Source organism: Sturnira hondurensis, unplaced genomic scaffold, assembly GCF_014824575.4.
Source record: "Sturnira hondurensis isolate 20B ecotype Veracruz unplaced genomic scaffold, ASM1482457v3 Scaffold0022258, whole genome shotgun sequence".
NCBI lineage: Eukaryota > Metazoa > Chordata > Mammalia > Chiroptera > Phyllostomidae > Sturnira > Sturnira hondurensis.
In genome coordinates this window covers 257,036-276,387 of record NW_028094889.1, presented here as the reverse complement: position 1 = coordinate 276,387, position 19,352 = coordinate 257,036, and the positions used below count along the sequence as shown (strand labels likewise).

The window sequence follows — 19,352 nt, the reverse complement described above, 5'->3', positions numbered from 1 at the left end:
AATGAAAGCAATGTTTTAAGGGTGGGAGGAAGTAATTAGGATTATATTATTTGGTTATTAGAAGTTACTTACACTCCTTATGAGGTGATATATTATTTGGACATGGGTAAACTATAAATGTATATTGCAAACTAGGCCAGTCACTAAAAAAAGTAAAAAAGTGTAACCAACATGCTAAAAAAAGAGAGAAAATGGAATGATATAAAATAATTAAAACCACAAAAATGGCAGAAAAAGAGTGGAAGGCAAAAGTAGAAGCAAAGAACAAGGGCAACAAATAGAGAACTGTATTGAATAGGGTAGATATAAAATAAACTATATCAATAATCACCTTAATATTGGTGGTCTGACTGCCCCAATTAAAAGTCAGAGTGTGTCAAAAAACATGGCTCAAGTATATGTGATCTATAAGAAACCCACTTTAAATATAAAGACACATATAGATTAAAAGTAAATGAATGGAGAAAAATATACCATGCTAACACTAATCAAAAGAAAGCAGCGGTAGCTATATTAATTTCAGGTAAAATGATCTTCAGACTAAGGGAAAAATTATCGGAGATAATGAAGGACATTGCATAATGATAAAGGGGTCAGTTCTCCAAGAATATGTAGAAGCTTTTAACATGTATGCACCTAACAGTGGACAATCACACTGTGTGAACCAAAAACTAGTAGAACTGTAAGGAGAAATAGATGAATTCCACTGTCATAGTTGGAGACTTCAACACTCTAAAAATTGGACAGATTTCAGGCAGAAAGTCTGTTAGAGGCATAGTTAAGCTCTACAGCAACATCAATCAACTGGATATAGTCGACATCTGTAGACTGACTCATTCAGCAGCAACAACATACACATTTCTCTCAAGCTTGCAGTGAATATTCACCAAGGTAGAACACATTCTGGGCTATAAAACCTACCTTAAACAATTTAAAAGAACAGGAATCATGCAGTGTTGCTTCTAGTACACAATAAAGTTAAACTAGAAAGAAATACAGGAAGGTAACTGGAATATCCCAAAATGTGTGAGAATTAAAGAGCACACGGATCAAAGAAGAAATTTCAAAATAAATTTCAAAATATTTTGAACTAAATAAAAGTGAAACCCCAACTTTTGAACGTGTGGACTAGGGTGAAAGCAGTGCTCAAAGGGACATTTATAGCATTGAATGCATACATTAATAAAGAAGAAAGCTTGAAAATTAATAATCTAAATTTCCAGTGTAGGAAATGAGAAAAAGAACACATTAAATTCAACTAAGTAGAAAAAAGGAATAATAAGAATAAGAAATCAAATGCATTAAAAATGGGAAATCAGTAGATAAAATCAGTGAAACCAAAAATTAGTTTTTTGGAAGAAGTTAATAACATAAGCCTCTGCCAGACCAACTAAGAAAAAAAAAGAGAAGACACGAATTCCTAATGTTCCTAATATGAAAGAGGAGAGAGACATCACTACCAATCCCATGGAAATAGAAAGCATAGAAAAGAAAAACTATGAACACTATGAATAGTGCTATGAACAAACTTGATAGCCTAGAGGAAATGGACTGATTCCTTGAACGGAACAGTCTGCCTCTTGAGATTATCTGTATCTTCCTGTGTGAATTTTGGCAGATTGTGGATATGGCAAATTGATTTTAAAGTTTATGTGGAGAGGCAAAAGACACAGCATAGTCAACAGAACATTCAAGGCGAAGAACAAAGTTGGAGGAATAACTCTACCTGACTTCTTGAAGACCAACTACAAAGCTACAGTAATTGAGATGGTGTGCTATTCGTGAAAGAATAACCAAATAGACTGATGGAATAAAATATAAAGCCCAGACATAGACCCCCATAAACACAGTCAACTGATCTTTGACAAATGCAGTTTTATTGCAAAGGCAATATAATGGAGCAAAGATATTTTCCTCAATAAATGGTGGTAGAACAACTGAACATCCATATCTCAGTAAATGAATCAGACATAGACCTTACATCCTCCACAAAAGTATTTCAAAAGGACCATGGACCTAAATGTAAAATGCAAAACTATAAAACTCCTAGAAGATAATATAGGAGAAAATGTAGATGACCTGGGATATGGTGATGTCTTCTTAGATAGATACACCAAAGGTTTGATTCATGGAAGAAATAATTGTGAAGCCGGACCTAATTAAAATTAAAAACATTTGCTCTGTGACATACAACATCATTATAGCTGGAAGACACACTACAGAATAGGAACGTATATTTGCAAAAGACACGTTTGATAAAGGACTGCTATTCAAAATACTCTTTAACAAACTCTTAGCGAGAAAATAATTAAAAATGGACCAAAGACCATAACACACTCCTCAGTAAACAAGATATATTCATGGAAATAAGCATATAAAAAGATGCTTCACATCATATGTCATCAGGGAAGAGCAAATTAAAACAAGAATGAGCCCTGGCTGGTGTAGCTCAGTGGATTGAGTGCGGGCCTGGGAACCACACGATCGCGGTTCGATTCCCAGTCAGGGCACATGCCTGGGTTGCAGGCCGGTTCCCTGCAGGCCAACTCCCAGCAGAGGACAGGCCAACTCCCAGCAGGGGACGCATGAAAGGCAACCATACATTGATGTTTCTCTCCCTCTCTTCTTCCCCTCTAAAGATAAATAAGTAAAATCTTTAAAAAAAAACCAAGAATGAAATGCAACAGTGTACCTATTGGTTTGTCACAAATGTAGAACACTGACAACACAAAATGCTGGTGAAGGTGTTGAGCAACAGGAACTCTCATTCGTTACTGTTGGGAATGCAAAATTGTACAGCCTCTACGGAAGATAGTTTGGTGCTTTCTTACAGAACGAAGCATACTTTTACCAATATGATCCAGCAGTTGTGTGTCTTAGTATTTACTCAAAGGAGTTGAAAACTTATATCCACACAAAACTTGCATGTAGATGTTTATAGCAGCAGTATTCATAATTGCCAGACTTGGAAGTTATCAAGATATCTTTCAGTAGGTGAATAAACAAGTTGTGGTTCATTTAGACAACTGGTTATTATTTATTGCTGTAAAGAAATGGGCTATCAAGCCATGAAAAGCATGGAGGAACCTTAAATGTATACTACTAAGTGAAAGAAGCCAATCTGAAAAGTGTACATACTGTATGATTTCACCCATATAACATCTAGAAAAGCCAAAGCTGAGGAAAAAGTAAAAAGACCAACTGTTTTAAGGGGTGTTGGGGATGGGATGAACAGGCAGGGCACAGAGGGTTTTTAGGGCAGTGAAAATACTCTGTATAATATTATAATGGTGGATATATAAAGTGATTAAGACTCTCGAGTTTTAAAATTAGATTTGAGTACAAATACCCTTCCTGCCGCTAACTAGTTATCCTAACATTACATCATGTTATTTATCATTGTTAAATTTCAGCTCCTTACCTATAAAATGGGTCTTACTTGTAGGTTTTGTGCATATTATTGTGAAGAGTAACTGAGAAAATACATATCAAGCAGTTGGTAGTGCAGTGCTTAATCAATAGCAGGCACTAAAAATAGTACATGTACAATAAAAAAATGATACAATAGTAGGTTGGTCACTACTTTTCCTAAGCCAACATTTTAAAGTATTGTGGAGACAGTTTGAAATTTAAATATAAGGAGGTCCCCCCAAAATCCAGAATTATTTTCTGGAGGTTGGGCTCCTTGTAGTACAGGCTTCCCCTGCTAGGTGACTGTTCTAAAAACCCATCTGTATCAGTGTACCACCTGGTGGTGTAGTGAGAGGCTGTGTTCAGCTTCAGTGAATTTTTTTGAAGACACTTTCACTGTGTTTGTCTGTTTCATGATGGTGATTTTGTAAGAGCACCTGCCCACCCTATCCTGAATGGTCAGCAGTTTTTGACCCAAAATGGCATGGCCCCGGTGCCTCACCTTCCCTGTTCTCCCCATCTCTCCCAAGTGACTCCCCCTGTCCTGGAGCAAAAAAGCCAACGGAAAATGTTTTGCTGATATAGAAGAGGTGAAACAAACAAAAAAATTGGCAGAAGCACTAAAAGACATCAAAATCAATGGGTTCAAAACTGTTTTGAGTAGTGAATAGGAAGAGTATCTGTTTTCTGCACCTTCTGGGCTTTTATTGGAGGCTAGGCAGCCAGCCTTACAGTAGAAAGAGAATAGGATCTGAGTCCTGGCCAGACCATTTGCTCACTTTGCACCTGAGCAAGTTATTGAAGTTTTCCCAGGCTCTATTCTCTCCCTGTAAATGGCGATAACACCTGCCTCGCAGGGATACTGTCAAGATGGAGGGTAATAACATGGATATACCTGTAATCATGTTTGCATGATGACGTGTAGTAGAGTGTGGAATGTGGCAGCCATTCTGTGTTCTCAGCCCCAGGTACTTGGTGTCAGCACTTCCCTCTGGCTGGGGTCACAGAGAATTCAGAGGCAGCCTTAGGTGAGTCTTGGGAATGCTTTCATTGACTACATGTTGCCATTTAACATCAAAAGAGCAGACCATAACATTTTACACGCCAAGTTCAAAGAAGTAGATTTCCCCCAATGGTCCTCTTTCTGGAACACAGTATCTATTTCAGTTGAGTCTTGTTTTGGTTCTCTCTGATATTTTTAACAACCCATACACCATAGCAAACATACTGTTGGATTGGCCAAAAAGTTTGTTTTGTTTTTTCCATAAAATATATTTTTTTCATGTTCACCAATAACTTTATTGATTTTGATGTTTTTGAGTATGTCCGCTCTCTCCCATGTGGTATAACATTGGTTGTTCTCAATTAATGTCCCAGTTTGAACTTCAACTGCTACCTGACTTGAAGCATCGTCCAGTGAGAAATCTCCAGCACGAAACTCTGCAAACCACTTTTGACACATTCAGTCAGTCACAGCACCTTCTCCATACACTGCACAAATACTGTGTTTCAGTTCATTTTTACCTTTCTTGAAATGATAAAGAATAATATGCCAAAAATGTTCCATTTTCAATATTAATATTCCATTTTCAGTATTTTTTAAAAGATTTTATCTATCTTTAGAGAGGAAGGGAAGGAGAGAAATATCAATGTATATCAATCTATGGTTGCCTCTTGTGAGTCCCCCTCTGGGAACTGGCCCGCAACCCAGGCATGTGCCCCGACTGGGAATCGAACCTCGATCATGTGGTTTGCAGGCCTGTGCTCAATCCACTGAGCTACAGCAGCCAGGGCCCATTGTCAATATTAAAATGGCTACATATTCCCCAATTTTGAAAAGTTTATTTTTTAATGCACTCTAATAGGACAGCTGTCAGAATACAGTTTAACAAAGTTGTTTTGAATGAAGTTAAAAACAACTAAATGCTACTAGAGCCATCTTATGGGGCGGGGGGAACAAATGAACCTTGTGGCCAACCCAGTATTTTCAAGAAGGCCTGAGGAAGAAATGTGATTCATCTTTCTATGAGTCCCATCTGGACTTTTCTTCTGTTACATTTTTGACATTTTATGACCTGTAATACCTCAAGTCATGTTCTTGACTTTCAAGTTCTTGGTTGAACAATTTACATCTATATGTGACCTTTTCCTTTCTTTGCCTTAACCCTAAATTGCGTAATTCTTAGTTAGAAGACAGAGGAAAGGAGGCCCTGGTTTCTGTGTGCCAGGTACTAAGTTCACAAAGAAGTGACTACCTCGCCCTGGCTGGTGTAGCTCAGTGGATTGAGCGCAGGCCTGTGAATCAGACGATCATGGTTTGATTCTCAGTCAGGGCACATGCCTGGGTTGCAGGCCAGTTCCCTGCAGGCCAACTCCCAGCAGGGGACGCACGAAAGGCAACCATACATTGATGTTTCTCTCCCTCTCTCCTTCCCTTCCCTCTAAAGATAAATAAATAAAATCTTAAAAAAAAATAAGTGAATGCCTCAATGGCACTGTATGCAGTAAAAAAGTGAGACTATAGTAGAGTATATTATTCGTAATAAATACCTCTGACCAGGAAGACAAAGGAGCAGAGACTGGTGGGGAAGAAGGCAGGTTTGGGTATGTTTTTAATTCTCTGCCAGAACACCACACCTTTGCTGTATGCTTTAGTATCCTTCTACTTTGATTCTATGTCTCTTTTGTGAAGAAATCAGTAATCTCTTCCCCTCCTCCAAGTGTCCACTGTTGTTCCCGAAATATTAGTTAAATCTGGTGTGGAAATGAACCATCCTTTATGTCTCTGAAAGGGATGGAGCCGATGTGACCCTCTGTGTATGTTAGTGACCAAATCCACAAGGACCCTTTCTGATCACTTAGCAGTCATAGTGCTGAGCTCAGGGAGGTTTGGTCATTTTCTTACACCAGTTGTCTTGGAAACACATTTGGAATATGGTCCTTGACATTGGTCCTTTACTGAAGGAATCACAGGCAGGCGATTGTAATTGAAGGATGACATGGTGTCTTTGAGTACACTTTTAAAATGTTTTCCAGGATCACTCTTGTATGAGAGAAGAATTATTTTCCCTCTGCCCTTCTGAGTTCTAAGCTGAGACACCTATTAACAGAAGACAGATTAACAAGAGAAAACATTTATTAAAATGTACGCCTCTTGTACACATGGGAGATACCAGGAATAAAATAAGTAACTCAAAGAGGTAGATTTAGAATTTAGGCTGAAAGTACATCTTAATAGGGGAAAGGAAGGGGGCAGACAGAATGAATGATTTTTAGGAAACATGGGTGGGAGGTAGTTTGTGACAAAGTTTCTCGGTGGTGTGGACTTCAGTCTCTTGTGATGAGAATGCTCTCTGCTTGATGAAACTGCTGAGGAGAGGTTATGAGAGTTGAGTCCTTTGTAGAGGATGTGTTTTTAGGCAGATACAGGGAATTCATAGAAAGCCTGTGCCTGCATTTGCCGTTTTTCAGGTGCCTACAACTTAAAACTGTCAATATGCCAAGTGGCAATGTGGGCTTGGCAGGTTCTGCTGCCCTTTACCTTAAGTATCCAACAGTCAAAACTGGAATATTTGAAGGCCCTCTTGAAATGAAGCATATCTAATTTCAGCCTAATGCCTTAGGTATATGTAGAAAAATATGTAAGATCTGGAAATTTTGTAATAAATATTATATTCTACCCACCCCCCAAACCAAAGCAAATAAACCTATGCAGTCACAAATATTTCCTACTTGCAGGCTTCCCTGGAGTGGTGGCATTTATAGTGACCATAAACTCCTGCTCTTTTTCTGTCCACTAAAATTCATAGGATAAGCTCTGGCTGGTGTGGCTCAGTGGATTGAGTGCTGGCCTGTGAATCAAAGGGTCGCTGGTTCAATTCCCAGTCTAGGGTGCATGCCTGGGTTGTGAGCCAGGTCCCCAGTGGGTGATGCAAGAGGCAACCACACACTGATGTTTCTCTCCCTCTCTTTCTCCCTTCCTTCTCTTCTCTAAAAATAAGTAAATAAAATCTTTTTAAAAATAAATAAAATTTATAGGATGGCTTTCCTTTTGGCCTTTGCATAAATTAGAACTATTTGTTTATTCTTGGTTGAAAATTAAGATCTCCATTGTTTAAATCAGGTCAGGGTAGTTCCTAGTTAACATAAGAATATATTACATGCTTTAACATGACACCCACAATAAGTCAGTAATAAGACCTTTCCTGTAAGGATTTTTAAAAGACCATAAACCATTTTCATGTTATACAAAGTTTCATTTAGTCTAACAGTATTTTAAATTACTGTTCACCTTTGTACACCTTCTGGGGGTGGGTTCCTGACACCTCACTTACTCTAATTCACAGAACTGTTTCCTATTCCAATGTTACTTCACACCTGTGATAACTTTGGGCTGATACCAGAGGGGAGAGCAAGGCAGTAAAACAGCTTAGAACAGCCCTTTGCCCTTATTCTGTACCTCTGTGGAGCAAGGCATGATCACATTTACTGGTAGATGCTAGTGGCACCGAAAGGTTGTTCCCTGACAGTGGTACTCAGACCAGGGGAGGTTGAAAAACCAGTTGAAGAGAGTGAGGGATGACATGGACCCCATTGTACCTTCTGCTCATCCCTGGGCCAGTGACTTCCCACACAGTGCCTTTCTGTTAGCCCTCATGTTAACATACAAAGTATCTTTGTCCCACAACTCTGGAGGCAGTGAGGTGGTGGAGCTGGAAGGCAAGCCCCAGGTCTCCATGAGGCTTTTCAAAACTCATGCTTTTTTTCTTATGATAGAGAGAAACTTTCAGATATTCTTGTCCTTATTAGGTAGTTCAAAACCAAAATTTGGGCAAATCATTCACAGAAAATCAGGTAAAGATTGCTTTCTCTCCTGGAGTTAACAGTGATATCTGTATGTAATTTAGAGCAAGAGATACACATATTGTGAATGCGTATTCAATTTATTTTCTCCGGGAGAACATCATGGCCTGTCAGTAAAATGGGAATAGTGTGTCTCCGCTCTGTGATTGCTCTGTGGATTCAGTACAGCCATCTCTGAAGGTTTAGACTGGGCCAGGGCAGAGTCAGTGCTCCCTGACTCGAAGCTCTTACCAAGTGCTGTGATTCTTGATGTTGTTTTCATGTGCTTTTGTGTTCATCCTCAGATAAAGATACTTGTATTCTCTAACATCAGGGAGTGTGTTTTTAATGTATCAGTCCACTTAAGTGGAATCGTACTTAAATTAATTTTTAAACTTCTTGGATTGCAGAAGTGGCTGCAGCAGTAAACAAGGCTTTTACCTAAACAGTAAAGTAGGCTTCTCCTGAGAAGTAATTGCATTGCCTTCTAGTCATATGCAGCATTACTTGTTTGTGTGTGCAATGACTTGCTTGTGTATTTTAAATAGAGGGTTTGAACTTCATCCAGTATAGGTACCTTTGAAATTTGGAAAGGATTTGTTCACTAGGGCTAGTTTATTAATTTTGATATCTTAAAATACAAGAGAGTATATATTGTACTTTGATCCTGAAAGATTCTTTGTTACTTAAATTCTAATTTACCTTGTTATTTTATTATTGTATTTTCTTAGGGAATATCTTGGTAAACAGCTCCAATCTGAGCAACCTCAGACAGCTGCTGCCCGAAGCTGAAGTGTGCCCTCCAGCCTTCCCATTTCACCTGTGACACAACACCTGGAGTGTGAATCTGAGTAATTAAATGATTTTTCATTTTGTTTGTAACTTTCCTCTGTTGTATAGCTTTCCCACTGCTGATTTTCTGGTAAAAGTGTTTGCCCATTAACTTGTATTAAAAGAGTAGGTGTCTTCTGTATCTAAGAAAAATATTACTGTTACATATATTGCCTGTATTTCTATATTTATTGTTCTCTGGAAATGAATATAATTATTAAAGGATTCTCACTCCAAATATGGTTCTCTTTTTACTCATTTTGTACTTGGACTTTAACAAAAATTACGTATTGTCCCAATCAAATTGGGAGAATGGTTGCAAAGTAGTGAACAGCAAGCACCAGGGGGTCCCCCCAAAAAACAGAATTATCTTGGAGGGCAGACCCCTTATACAGACTTCCCCCACTAGATGAGTGTTCTAGGAACCTATCTGTATCAGTGTACCAGCTGGTGATGTTGTGAGAGGCTGTATTCAGCTTCAGTGAATATTTTTGAAGACTCAGCACATTTGCCCATGACATGATGGGTGATTTACAAGCACACCTGCCCATATCATGCTGAGTGTTCAGCAGTTTTTGACTGAAAACAACATGACCCTCATGCTACATCCTTCCTATTCACCCAGTCTGGCCCCGAGTGAATTTTTTTTGTTTCCCTAGGTGAAAACAGTTCTCAAAGGGACATGTTTTGCTGATGTGGAAGAGGTAAAACAAAACAAATGGCAAGAGCACTAAAAGGCATCAAAATCAATGAGTTCAAAAACTGTTTTGAACAGTGGAAAAAATGTCTCATTAGGTGTATTGCATCAAATAGAGAGAACTTTGAAGGTGACCAATGTTTAAACATGTAAGAATAAATACAAATTTTTTTATAAATACCAGTTTTTTGGGTTCCTCCTTTGTAAATGTTTTGAAATTATATGTGTCCATATCTGTCCAACTGTCCATCCCTCCCTCCATCCATTCACACATACACATTACAGCAGTCCTCTGCTAATATTTAGAGAGCTTTAAATTTTTAAATTAAATATTAATGTGATACCATCATGGTCCAAAAGATTGCTTCTGGAATTCAGTGAAGACTTGTAGCTTTAGATTATTTTATTTCAATGATTTTCTATATTTTTATTCTTGGATTTTAGTACTGAAAGTCAGTTTTCATTTAATACTTTTTAGTTTAAATATTGTCAATAGATATTTTATTTCTAGCCCTCCGATCTTTATCCTGGAACTATAGGCCCTCAGCAGGGCATACATGGCATGTAGATTTCCCTCCTCAAATCCGAGTTTCTTGTTTTTTACCCTCATCACTGGATCTCCTGAGTATCATTTTCATTCATTTTTATTTTATTTTCACTTTCCATACGTAGCAGTCCTCTGACTATCAAGCTGTTGAATAAATGTGGTAAGGCTAATAATTTATTTTGGTAAATTTTTTCTCCTACAGAAAGGTACAGAATCCATTTCCTGTATAATGACTAATGATTATTTTTAAAAATATTTTATTTTTCCATTACAGTTTTCATCCAGTATTACATTAGTTTCAGTTGTGCAGCATAGTGGTTAGACAATCACTTTACAAAGTGATCCCCCTTATATTTTAAATACCCAAGTGGCACCATTTATAGTTATTACAGTATTATTGACTACATTGCCTATGCTGGACTTCACATTCCTGTGACTATTCTGCAGCTCCCAATTTGTACTTCTTATTCCTTCACCTTTTCCCCCTCAGCCTACCAACCCCCACCCCTCCAGCCAACCATTGGTTCTCTGTATCTATGAGTCTGTTTCTGTTTTGTTTGTTCATTTATTTTGTTCTTTAGATTCCACACATAAGTAAAATTATGTGGTATTTGTCTATCTCTGACTTATTTCACTTTGCATTTTCAACAAAAATCATGTGGGCATTGTTCAAATGATAGCTGTTTTTCTTGGTTAGTAAGTTCATATGATTTTTATCAGTGAACTTTTCCCAGTTTTTTTCTTGACTGAAAGGTTTAAAACTTTAGAATGCTTAGACCCAGATATTTTTGCTTCCCAAAACATGAAAAAATACCAGATAGAACTTACTAGATTTAAAACATTTTTAATTTATTTTTTAGATAGAGGGGAAGGGAGGGAGAAAGGGAGAGAAACATTGATCTGTGAGAGAAACATCCATCAGATAGATGACTCTCAAAAGCCCTCAACTGGGAACCTGACCCACAACCCAGGCATGTGCCCTGACCAGGAATTGAACCAATGACCCTTTGGTTTGCAGGCTGGCACTCAATTCACTGAGCCACACCAGTGGGGGTTGTCACTTAGGTTTTTAAGACGCTTGATTTGTGCAAGTTCTGGTAACCAGAGACTGTAATCTTCTGAATTTCAGAACACATTGATACTTTAATATACATTGTTTTAGTTTCATTTTGCATAGGCCTGTAGCTCTAGAGTAGGTAGCAGTGACAGTCATTCTGGTGGAGACTCTTAGTGTTTTCATTCCCAAGAAGTGCTTTTGTACATAGGATGCAGTATTCCCATGTCCTCATGTTTTACTTATTATACCACATATTAAAATTAACTTAATTTCTAGGCACGTTTTTTTTACTTTTAAATTTACACTCAGCTAACAGAACTTAATTACAAAATAAATGACTTTTTTGGCCTAATGTTTTTAGTTAATACTCAATGATTAAATCCTAAAAATTTAATACTATTTACATGTTCAACTAAACTGCAAACATCTAAAGAGTAGACTTATAAATCTGACAAAATCAAAGTAATATTTAATGCTCATAAATCTACTCAAGAGGAATACAGTAAAACAAGTTTTATTAAGCATTTTAAAGGATCTGAACAGCTCAAATAAGGACCACAATGATTACAAAATGTGTTACTCCGCCTATATGAAAACAATTTACATAGAATTTTTCTATACTTTTTGTGTATTTCTCTTTTAAAATCCTTTTGTGCCTCATTGACCACTAGTCTCAATTTGTCAGAAGTAATTTCACCAAAAGTTGAAATATATTAGGAAAAACGATGCAGAATTTAGGTGTTGTTTTATTGAATTTGTTGTTGTTGAGGGCACAATAGGTTTTACAAAGTTTGACAGGAAACCTAACTAAAAAAACCTAATTTCTAAAATATCCATTAATCATTTGTAGTAAAATTAACCTTGAGCACATATGAACAGTAATTTGAAGGGAGGAAGAAACCTTTGGATTTTCAGCTCTTGAGGGCACATAGATGTTCATGTTAAAGGGAGCATGAAATCATATCTTCTTTTTTAGAAAACTTTTTCTGGGGTTTTGTTGACCCTCATTTTAAAAGATATGTGAAAAGAGCCTTACCAGTGAAGCTCATTCCCACACATTATACCTGGCCAGTTGCAGGTGTCAGATTTATAGAATATATCAATGAAGAAAACTTTCTGTTTAGCCACATTAGAGTAATTGAGGTCAATTTTCTTTCTTTTTTTTAAATTTAAGATTATATTTTTAGAAAGGAAGAGAGGGAGAGAAACATCAATGTGTGGTTGCCTCTCCCACACCTGCCTCCAGCCCCGGGGACCTGGCCTGCAGTCCAGCCACGTGCTCTGGCTGGGAATCAAACCAGTGACCCAGTGACCTCTTGCTTCGCAGGCCAGCACTCAATCCACTGAGCCACACCAGCCAGGGCTCACTTCTCATATAATTAAAATTCAAGTGATTTTGTAACCTTTAGATGTCAAGTCTTAGAAAGCACAGAACCAAGTTTTGATGCTTTTAGTTTATTTTTATAATCGTTTGAAAGGTTTTCTGTTCTCGTTCTTTGCTTTTGAAAGTAGAAAATATTTGAGACTAAGTTTTGGAATAAGAGTTAGTAGGTGTCAAATTTGAACCTTGTGATGAAATCACTTTTCAGTTTGAAATTTCTCTCTTGTTTTGCTGTACAAAATGTTCTGTTCTGCTTAAGAGATGAGGCTCCTTTAACTCTCTGAACAAGTTTCCAATGAAAAAGTCAGTTGGAAAGAGGAATGAGCTGCAAATAATGTTACTTCAACATTTATGCAAATCTGACACCAAGTTCATATTCTCTTTCAGCTTTTAAAGGAGAAAGTGTTGAGTCCTCTTCAAAAAATGAAAGTGGAAGAACCACTCTATGAGTGGCTCAAGAGTCTTTATCTTCTAGTAACTATCTATGCTTTTGTCTTTTCCCCTCTTAAAGAAGAAAGGAAATACCAAGATACTTGGTTGAAAGAACCAGCGTACAAAGATTACCAAATTGCAAGGTAAGATAGGTAGAAATAAAGTATTTTCAACTATTGCACAAAGGTTTCAGGGAGAAAGAAAATGGAATTATACTCTTGTAAGTTTTTACATATACATGAAGTGGGATGACAACATGAAGTAGAGTGATAAATGCAGAATGCGTATTTAATTCCCTAGAGCAACCACTAAAACAGTAAGAGGTACAGCTAAAGAGCCATTAGTGAAGGTAAAATGGAATACCAAAAGTGCTTGCTTAACCCAAAAGAGAGCAAAACAACAGAAAAGAAGAAGAGAGGAGACACTTAGGAAATAAATAACAGGGAAATAGACAACCCAACAGTAGCAGTAAATACACTCGTGGGAGTCTGGACTGCCACCGTTACTCATCCAGAATTTTAACTGTTCAATGTTGCCACCCCCAGGAAACCATTGCTTCCAATTTCCAAGATTTAGGGAGAAGGAGTGTTCTACAGTGCTGTAGTCAGGTTTGGTTAATGAGTGGAATAAACTTGTTTGGGAAAAACCAGACTTTTGTCACTTGCAAATGCAAGGTCCGGGGTTAGTTTGGAAGGAGTGAATTTTGCAGGGTCACAGTAGAAAGAGTTCAAAACCCTTCCTTGCCACCAATGGAGCTTTATTCCCTTGTTATTCCATCTGTCTACATGTCCGCTTGTCTACCCATTCTTGCATCCTCCATCGGAATCATTGTTTTGAGGTTCTTTTTGTTGTTACTGAGACTTAAGTGCTTCTGGGACTTTGAAGTGATTGTGAAGAGGACTTGTTGGCCTCTGTTCTCCTCAAGTTTAAGAGAAGATGGAATTTCTGACTTAATTCCTGAATACAGAGCTTTGTCCCTTTCCTCACCAGATACACTGTGGCAATGACTTCCATCTACCTCTCTCCAGAAGTTCTTCACTCCCATCCAACGAAGGAGCCCTGACTTTTAAGTGACTACTCTTTGGAAGAAAGGAAGTGGCTACTTAGGAGTAGCCACTACTACTTCAGTGGCTACTCCTGTCCCAAGTGACCAATGCTGACAGTAACCGCTCCCAGGACCTAGGAGTTGCAATTCATTCAGAAGTATCAGTGAGTCTCTATAGTACAATAGACTCAGGTGTTGATTTATTTTGATACAATATTAGTCTTTATTTTGATACAGAAAAGTAGCAAGAATAATATAAAGGGCTCCCATATGTCTCTTTTCAAGTTCATGCTGGGTTGATTATGGATACTTTAAACTCTACTGTAATATTTGCTATTGGTACATGATTTTCTGATGTTTTTTTTCCCAAAACATTGTTTAGGTTTTTTTTTGCCAGTTTATTTTTCGAAATGAAGTTTGAATTATTTCTTTTAAGTTTCCATTGAGGTTTTTATATAATTTATTTTAATCTATACATTAATTTGAGAAGGCTCTTATATGCTAATTTTCCCCTCTGAAAAATAGACTCTTCCTTTAGTCAATGTGTCTAAACTAACTGTAGCTTCAACATACAGATCCCAAAAATTTTGTTAAAAGTTTTTTCTACCGGTTCTTATACTTTTGTTTTTGTGAAAAGGATTTTCTCTTATTATATTTTCTAGTCACAGTCACTAGTATATAAGGACATTATTACCATATAGTTGTTAACTGAACAGTCTTTCAGCCTTATGTATTTTCTTGGTGTGTAATCCCATAACGTATAACTAAGACAACTGTGTTTCCTTCTTTCCAAGAGCTGTGTGTGTCCTTTCTGTTCCACATCGGTCATGGAGAGATCTAGGTTAAATATAAGCTCTGCCTCATACTATCAGTTAGATATCATCAAATTTCCTTAGGCTTCAGCTTGTTTACAAAATAGAAATGATAGTACCTGCTTCATGGAGTTGTCAGGGTCAAAGGATAGGGTGCTTGAGTCTCTATGTATTAATCACTTAAAATGTTCCTTATTAGTTATGGCATAGGTCCGGACTCCCAGGACAATGCCACTTAATCTTGTACACTTTGTGGGTCTTAATCCTAAAGGTGATGCCCTCAGTGTTATGATCTTGTGCAAGATTCAGCTATTGGTCTGAGACAATTACCATGTTAAGGAGAAAGACTTCTGTTCCTGGCCTCGTCCAGGTTTCCCCCAGTCAGTGGTAGATGTTGAATGTATAATATCATGGAAGTTTATATCTGAACCAAGCATGTGATCTTCTAAGGTCCCCCTCAGATTAATCTATGGATTTCCTAAAGCTAAGATATCCTTGTAGTTCTAGAACAAATAAATCATATTTGATCATGGTGTACTATTTTTTTAATATGCAAGTAAATTCCATTCATATTTTCAAATAGTCAATATGTTATTTAGTTTATTAGCTTTTCCTCTCAGCTTTGGCCACCTGACACTATAACTTTATGTCCTCATCCAAGTCTTTGATGAAAATGTTGACTAGACCATGACCGGGTTTAGGAATGAAGGAACCCCAAATTTCAATTAGAACCTCAGTTGACTTCTCCCTACTGTACAGATCATTAATTGACAGCCCATAGTGAACATACGTGGAATTTGGGGGTTGTTTGAAAAACTTTGGCCTGCAAAATATTTCCTGTTGAGTAATGGGAGTCCAATCATACATACACTTCATAGAGATGTGTCCTTCAAGATACTGTTGGCTGCGAGCACCAGAAAACTTGACACAAACTACCTTAAAATCAATGCCTCAGTCCTATGAGAGAAGTCCAGGGGGATGGTGTACTGGGTACCCTCACTTCGCCTTTGCTGTGCACCTGCTCACCATGGGTCTAGGTCCCCAGGCATCACACCAGACTCTCTATGTGCTCATTTTTCCAGCCAACATCCTCTCACTTCTTATGGCCAAAAGCAATGCACAGCCAATGGAGGGTTAATTGGGATGACCTTGCTTGCTTTATAACCACAATCTTCCCTTGAACAAAAGGAGAAGTGAGGAGTTGGATGCAGACATGGGGCTAGCACTGGTGTCCACTGTTCTGTGATCAGATAAAGCAGGACTCCAGCTTGTGGGATGTTAGAAAGAGTGATCTACATAGCGCCCTTGGAGGAAAGGAAGTCGGAGCCCTTGTCAGGGTTCTGTTCATAGGCCTGGAATTTTAATTTACACCATTACAGAATAAAAAACACATCACCAGAACAAACACTACTTAAAGAGAATGCTAATGGCATTCATCTATCCTTCCTCATCAAGGCTATGTTGTCAGTAATTCAGACAAAATTGTTATTTCGCATTCATCTCTATAATCATTACTTTGTACTGTATTTATTTAGTATGCACTGTACTTGGGTGAACAGCTTCCACAGGATTTCAAGTGTGGAATCTCTGCCTGATGCTCTGGGCTTTCCTAAAGGTACTCTCCACCACAAATTTCTCTGAGTTGTCTGAGAACCAGTGGTTAAGAAAGTAGAGTGATGAGTGTGCAAAATGACTCTAAAATGGGAGTAGATCTAGCCATACATAAAGCTTATCCTAAAAATGAATGTAGCCACATTCATTTCCCACAACCAACCAGAAGTTGGACCCAAGCCTGGTCTCTGCAACATTGAGTCCCTTCCTCAGCATAGGCAGAACCTAAGGTGGCAGCCACAGAGGCAATGCTATTGGCCCTGGTCTCCTTTTGCAAACACCTCTTGTGACAATAGGCAGCACCAGAGAAGGGCGCTCCGTGGATACAGGTTTGTGCAGAGCAGCTATGTATCCCTGAGGCTGAGGCTTGCGTTTGGCAATACTAGTCTGCACTGAAGGAAATCCATTGTCTGGCTGTTGGGGAAGGAACTCAGAGGTACATTTCAAACTAGGTGAATATAATCCACAAACATTAAGATGTTTGGGTGGATTTGGCTCTTAACATAACTCCTCCTCCTACTGCCTTGAATATCATTCTCAGATGTTTGTCTTGTGTCACTGTGAGCACAAGCACCCTGGTGACACATGCTCCAGGGCTGGGATGATATGCGTAGGGGCCGAAGGGGTTGTAGGTGGGGGTGATATGTTCAGCTAAACAACAGTCCTGGGACTTCCGCCAAGATGGAGGCATAGGTGGAAACACTGTGCCTTCTCCCACAACCAAGTTTAAAGACAACAAAGTTTTAGTAAACAAAAATGCAGCCAAAACACAGAAAATTGAACTATACGGAAGTCTGACAACAATGAACCATTCAGCCAGACCAGTAAGAGGGGCAGAGCCAGCAGTGGAGCCGGTGGGGCAGAAAAGATCCCCTGACCCAGGCCCACAGGCAGTCGTGGGCAGATCCCAGGTGTGGGGTAGCTGCGGGCGGACCCAGTGAGGGCGTAAGGTGGCAGGCTGACCCTGGTCATAGGGTCAGCAGATAAATTCAGGCGAAGGAGAGAGCAGTGAGACAGACCGCACAGGCTCCAGTGGAGGGAAGCAGCAGAGAGGACCGCCATTACCCCTTTTTGACCCCACCCCCACATGCAGCATCACAACCCAGCACCTGAGTTGCCCTGCCCTGGTGAACACCTAGGGCTCCGCTCCTCATATGTAACAAGTACGAACAGACCAAAACATTATGGCTCAAGAACTCAAAGCTCCAGAGCCAATAACTCTAAGTGACCAAGAGATAGCCAACCTATCAGATGCATAGTTCAAAACGCTGGTGATCAGGATCCTCACAGAATTGGTTGATTTTAGTCACAAATTAGAGGAACAAATGAAAGCTAAACTAAGTGAAATGAAGGGAAATGCACAGAAAACCAATAGTGATGAAAAGGAAACTGTGACTCAAATCAAGGGAGTGGACCAGAAGGAAGAAAGAAAATGACCAACCAGAAAAGAATGAAGAAACAAGAATTCAAAAAAATGAGGGGAGGCTTAGAGGAACCTCCAGGACATCTTTAAATTTTCCAACATCCAAATTATAGGGGTACCAGAAGGGGAAGAAGAAGAGCGACAAGTGGAAAACTTACTTGAACAAATAATAAAGGAGAATTTCCCCAATCTGGCAAAGGAAATAGACTTCCAGGAAATCCAGGAAGCTCAGAGAGTGTCAAAGAAGTTGGACCCAAGAAGGAACACACCAAGGCACATCATCATTACATTAGCCAAGATTAAAATGAAGGAGAGAATCCTAGAAGCAGCAAGAGATAAGGGGACAGTCACCTACAAAGGAGTTCCCATCAGACTGTCAGCGGATTTCTCAAAAGAAACCTTATAGGCAAGAAGGGGCTGGAAAGAAGTATTCCAAGTCATGAAATCCAAACACCTACAGTCAAGATTGCTCTATCCAGCAAAACTTTCATTTAGAATGGAAGGGCAGATAAAATGCTTCTCAGATAAGGTCAAATTCAAGAAGTTCATCATCACCAAGCCCTTATTATATGAAATGTTAAAGGGACTTATCTAAGAAAAAGAAGATGAAAAATATGAACAGTGAAAGGACAGCAAACTCACAGTTATTAACAACCATACCTAAAACAAAAACAAACTAAGAGAACAGCTAGATCAGGAGCGGAACCATAGAAATGAAGATCACATGGAGGGTTAGCAACAGGGGAGTGGGAGGAAGAGAAGTGGGGAAAAGGTACAGAAAATAAGTAGCATAGACGGTAGGTAGAAAATAGAGGGGAGGGCAAGAGTAGTACGGGAAATACAGAATCTAAAGAACTTGAAACACGTGGTCATAAACTAAAGGTGGGAGTGGTGGGGGAGGGGGGTGCAGGGTGCAGGGGAATGAAGGGGGGGAATAGAACAACTGTAACAGCATAATCAATAAAATATATTAAAAAAGAAAAAAAGTCTTTCAAAAAACATTCTCTTACAATGTCAATGCTGGAACCATACTTATATATAAAGTCTCATTTTTCAAAATGCTACTTCAATAAAAATTTTTTCAAGAGGAAGATATCTACAATTTCAAATTATGCAGCTACTATGCACTTTTTATTGGCTCATTTTATTTTGAAAGTAAGAAATGTCTCCTAAGCCCTTGCTTATCTTGTTTTTTCCTACCAAGTTGCTGCTAAATATAAATGACTATCAAGGAATGAATATTTATTATATGCTAAGCACCAT

The 19,352-nt window shown here is 38.5% G+C and overlaps 1 protein-coding gene across 3 annotated transcripts in view; it reads left to right on the top strand.

Moving 5' to 3' along the window:
• ATP6V1H (ATPase H+ transporting V1 subunit H) overlaps positions 1–9,322 on the top strand; it is a 130,814-nt gene extending 121,492 nt beyond the window's left edge. For all 3 annotated transcript variants that reach the window (XM_037035370.1, XM_037035371.1, XM_037035369.1), the window contains one exon: positions 8,985–9,322. In XM_037035370.1, the coding sequence (XP_036891265.1) occupies positions 8,985–9,045 (61 nt within the window). In that variant the 3' untranslated portion in view covers positions 9,046–9,322. The remainder of the gene's footprint in view (positions 1–8,984) is intronic.
• The last annotated feature ends 10,030 nt before the right edge of the window (positions 9,323–19,352 follow it).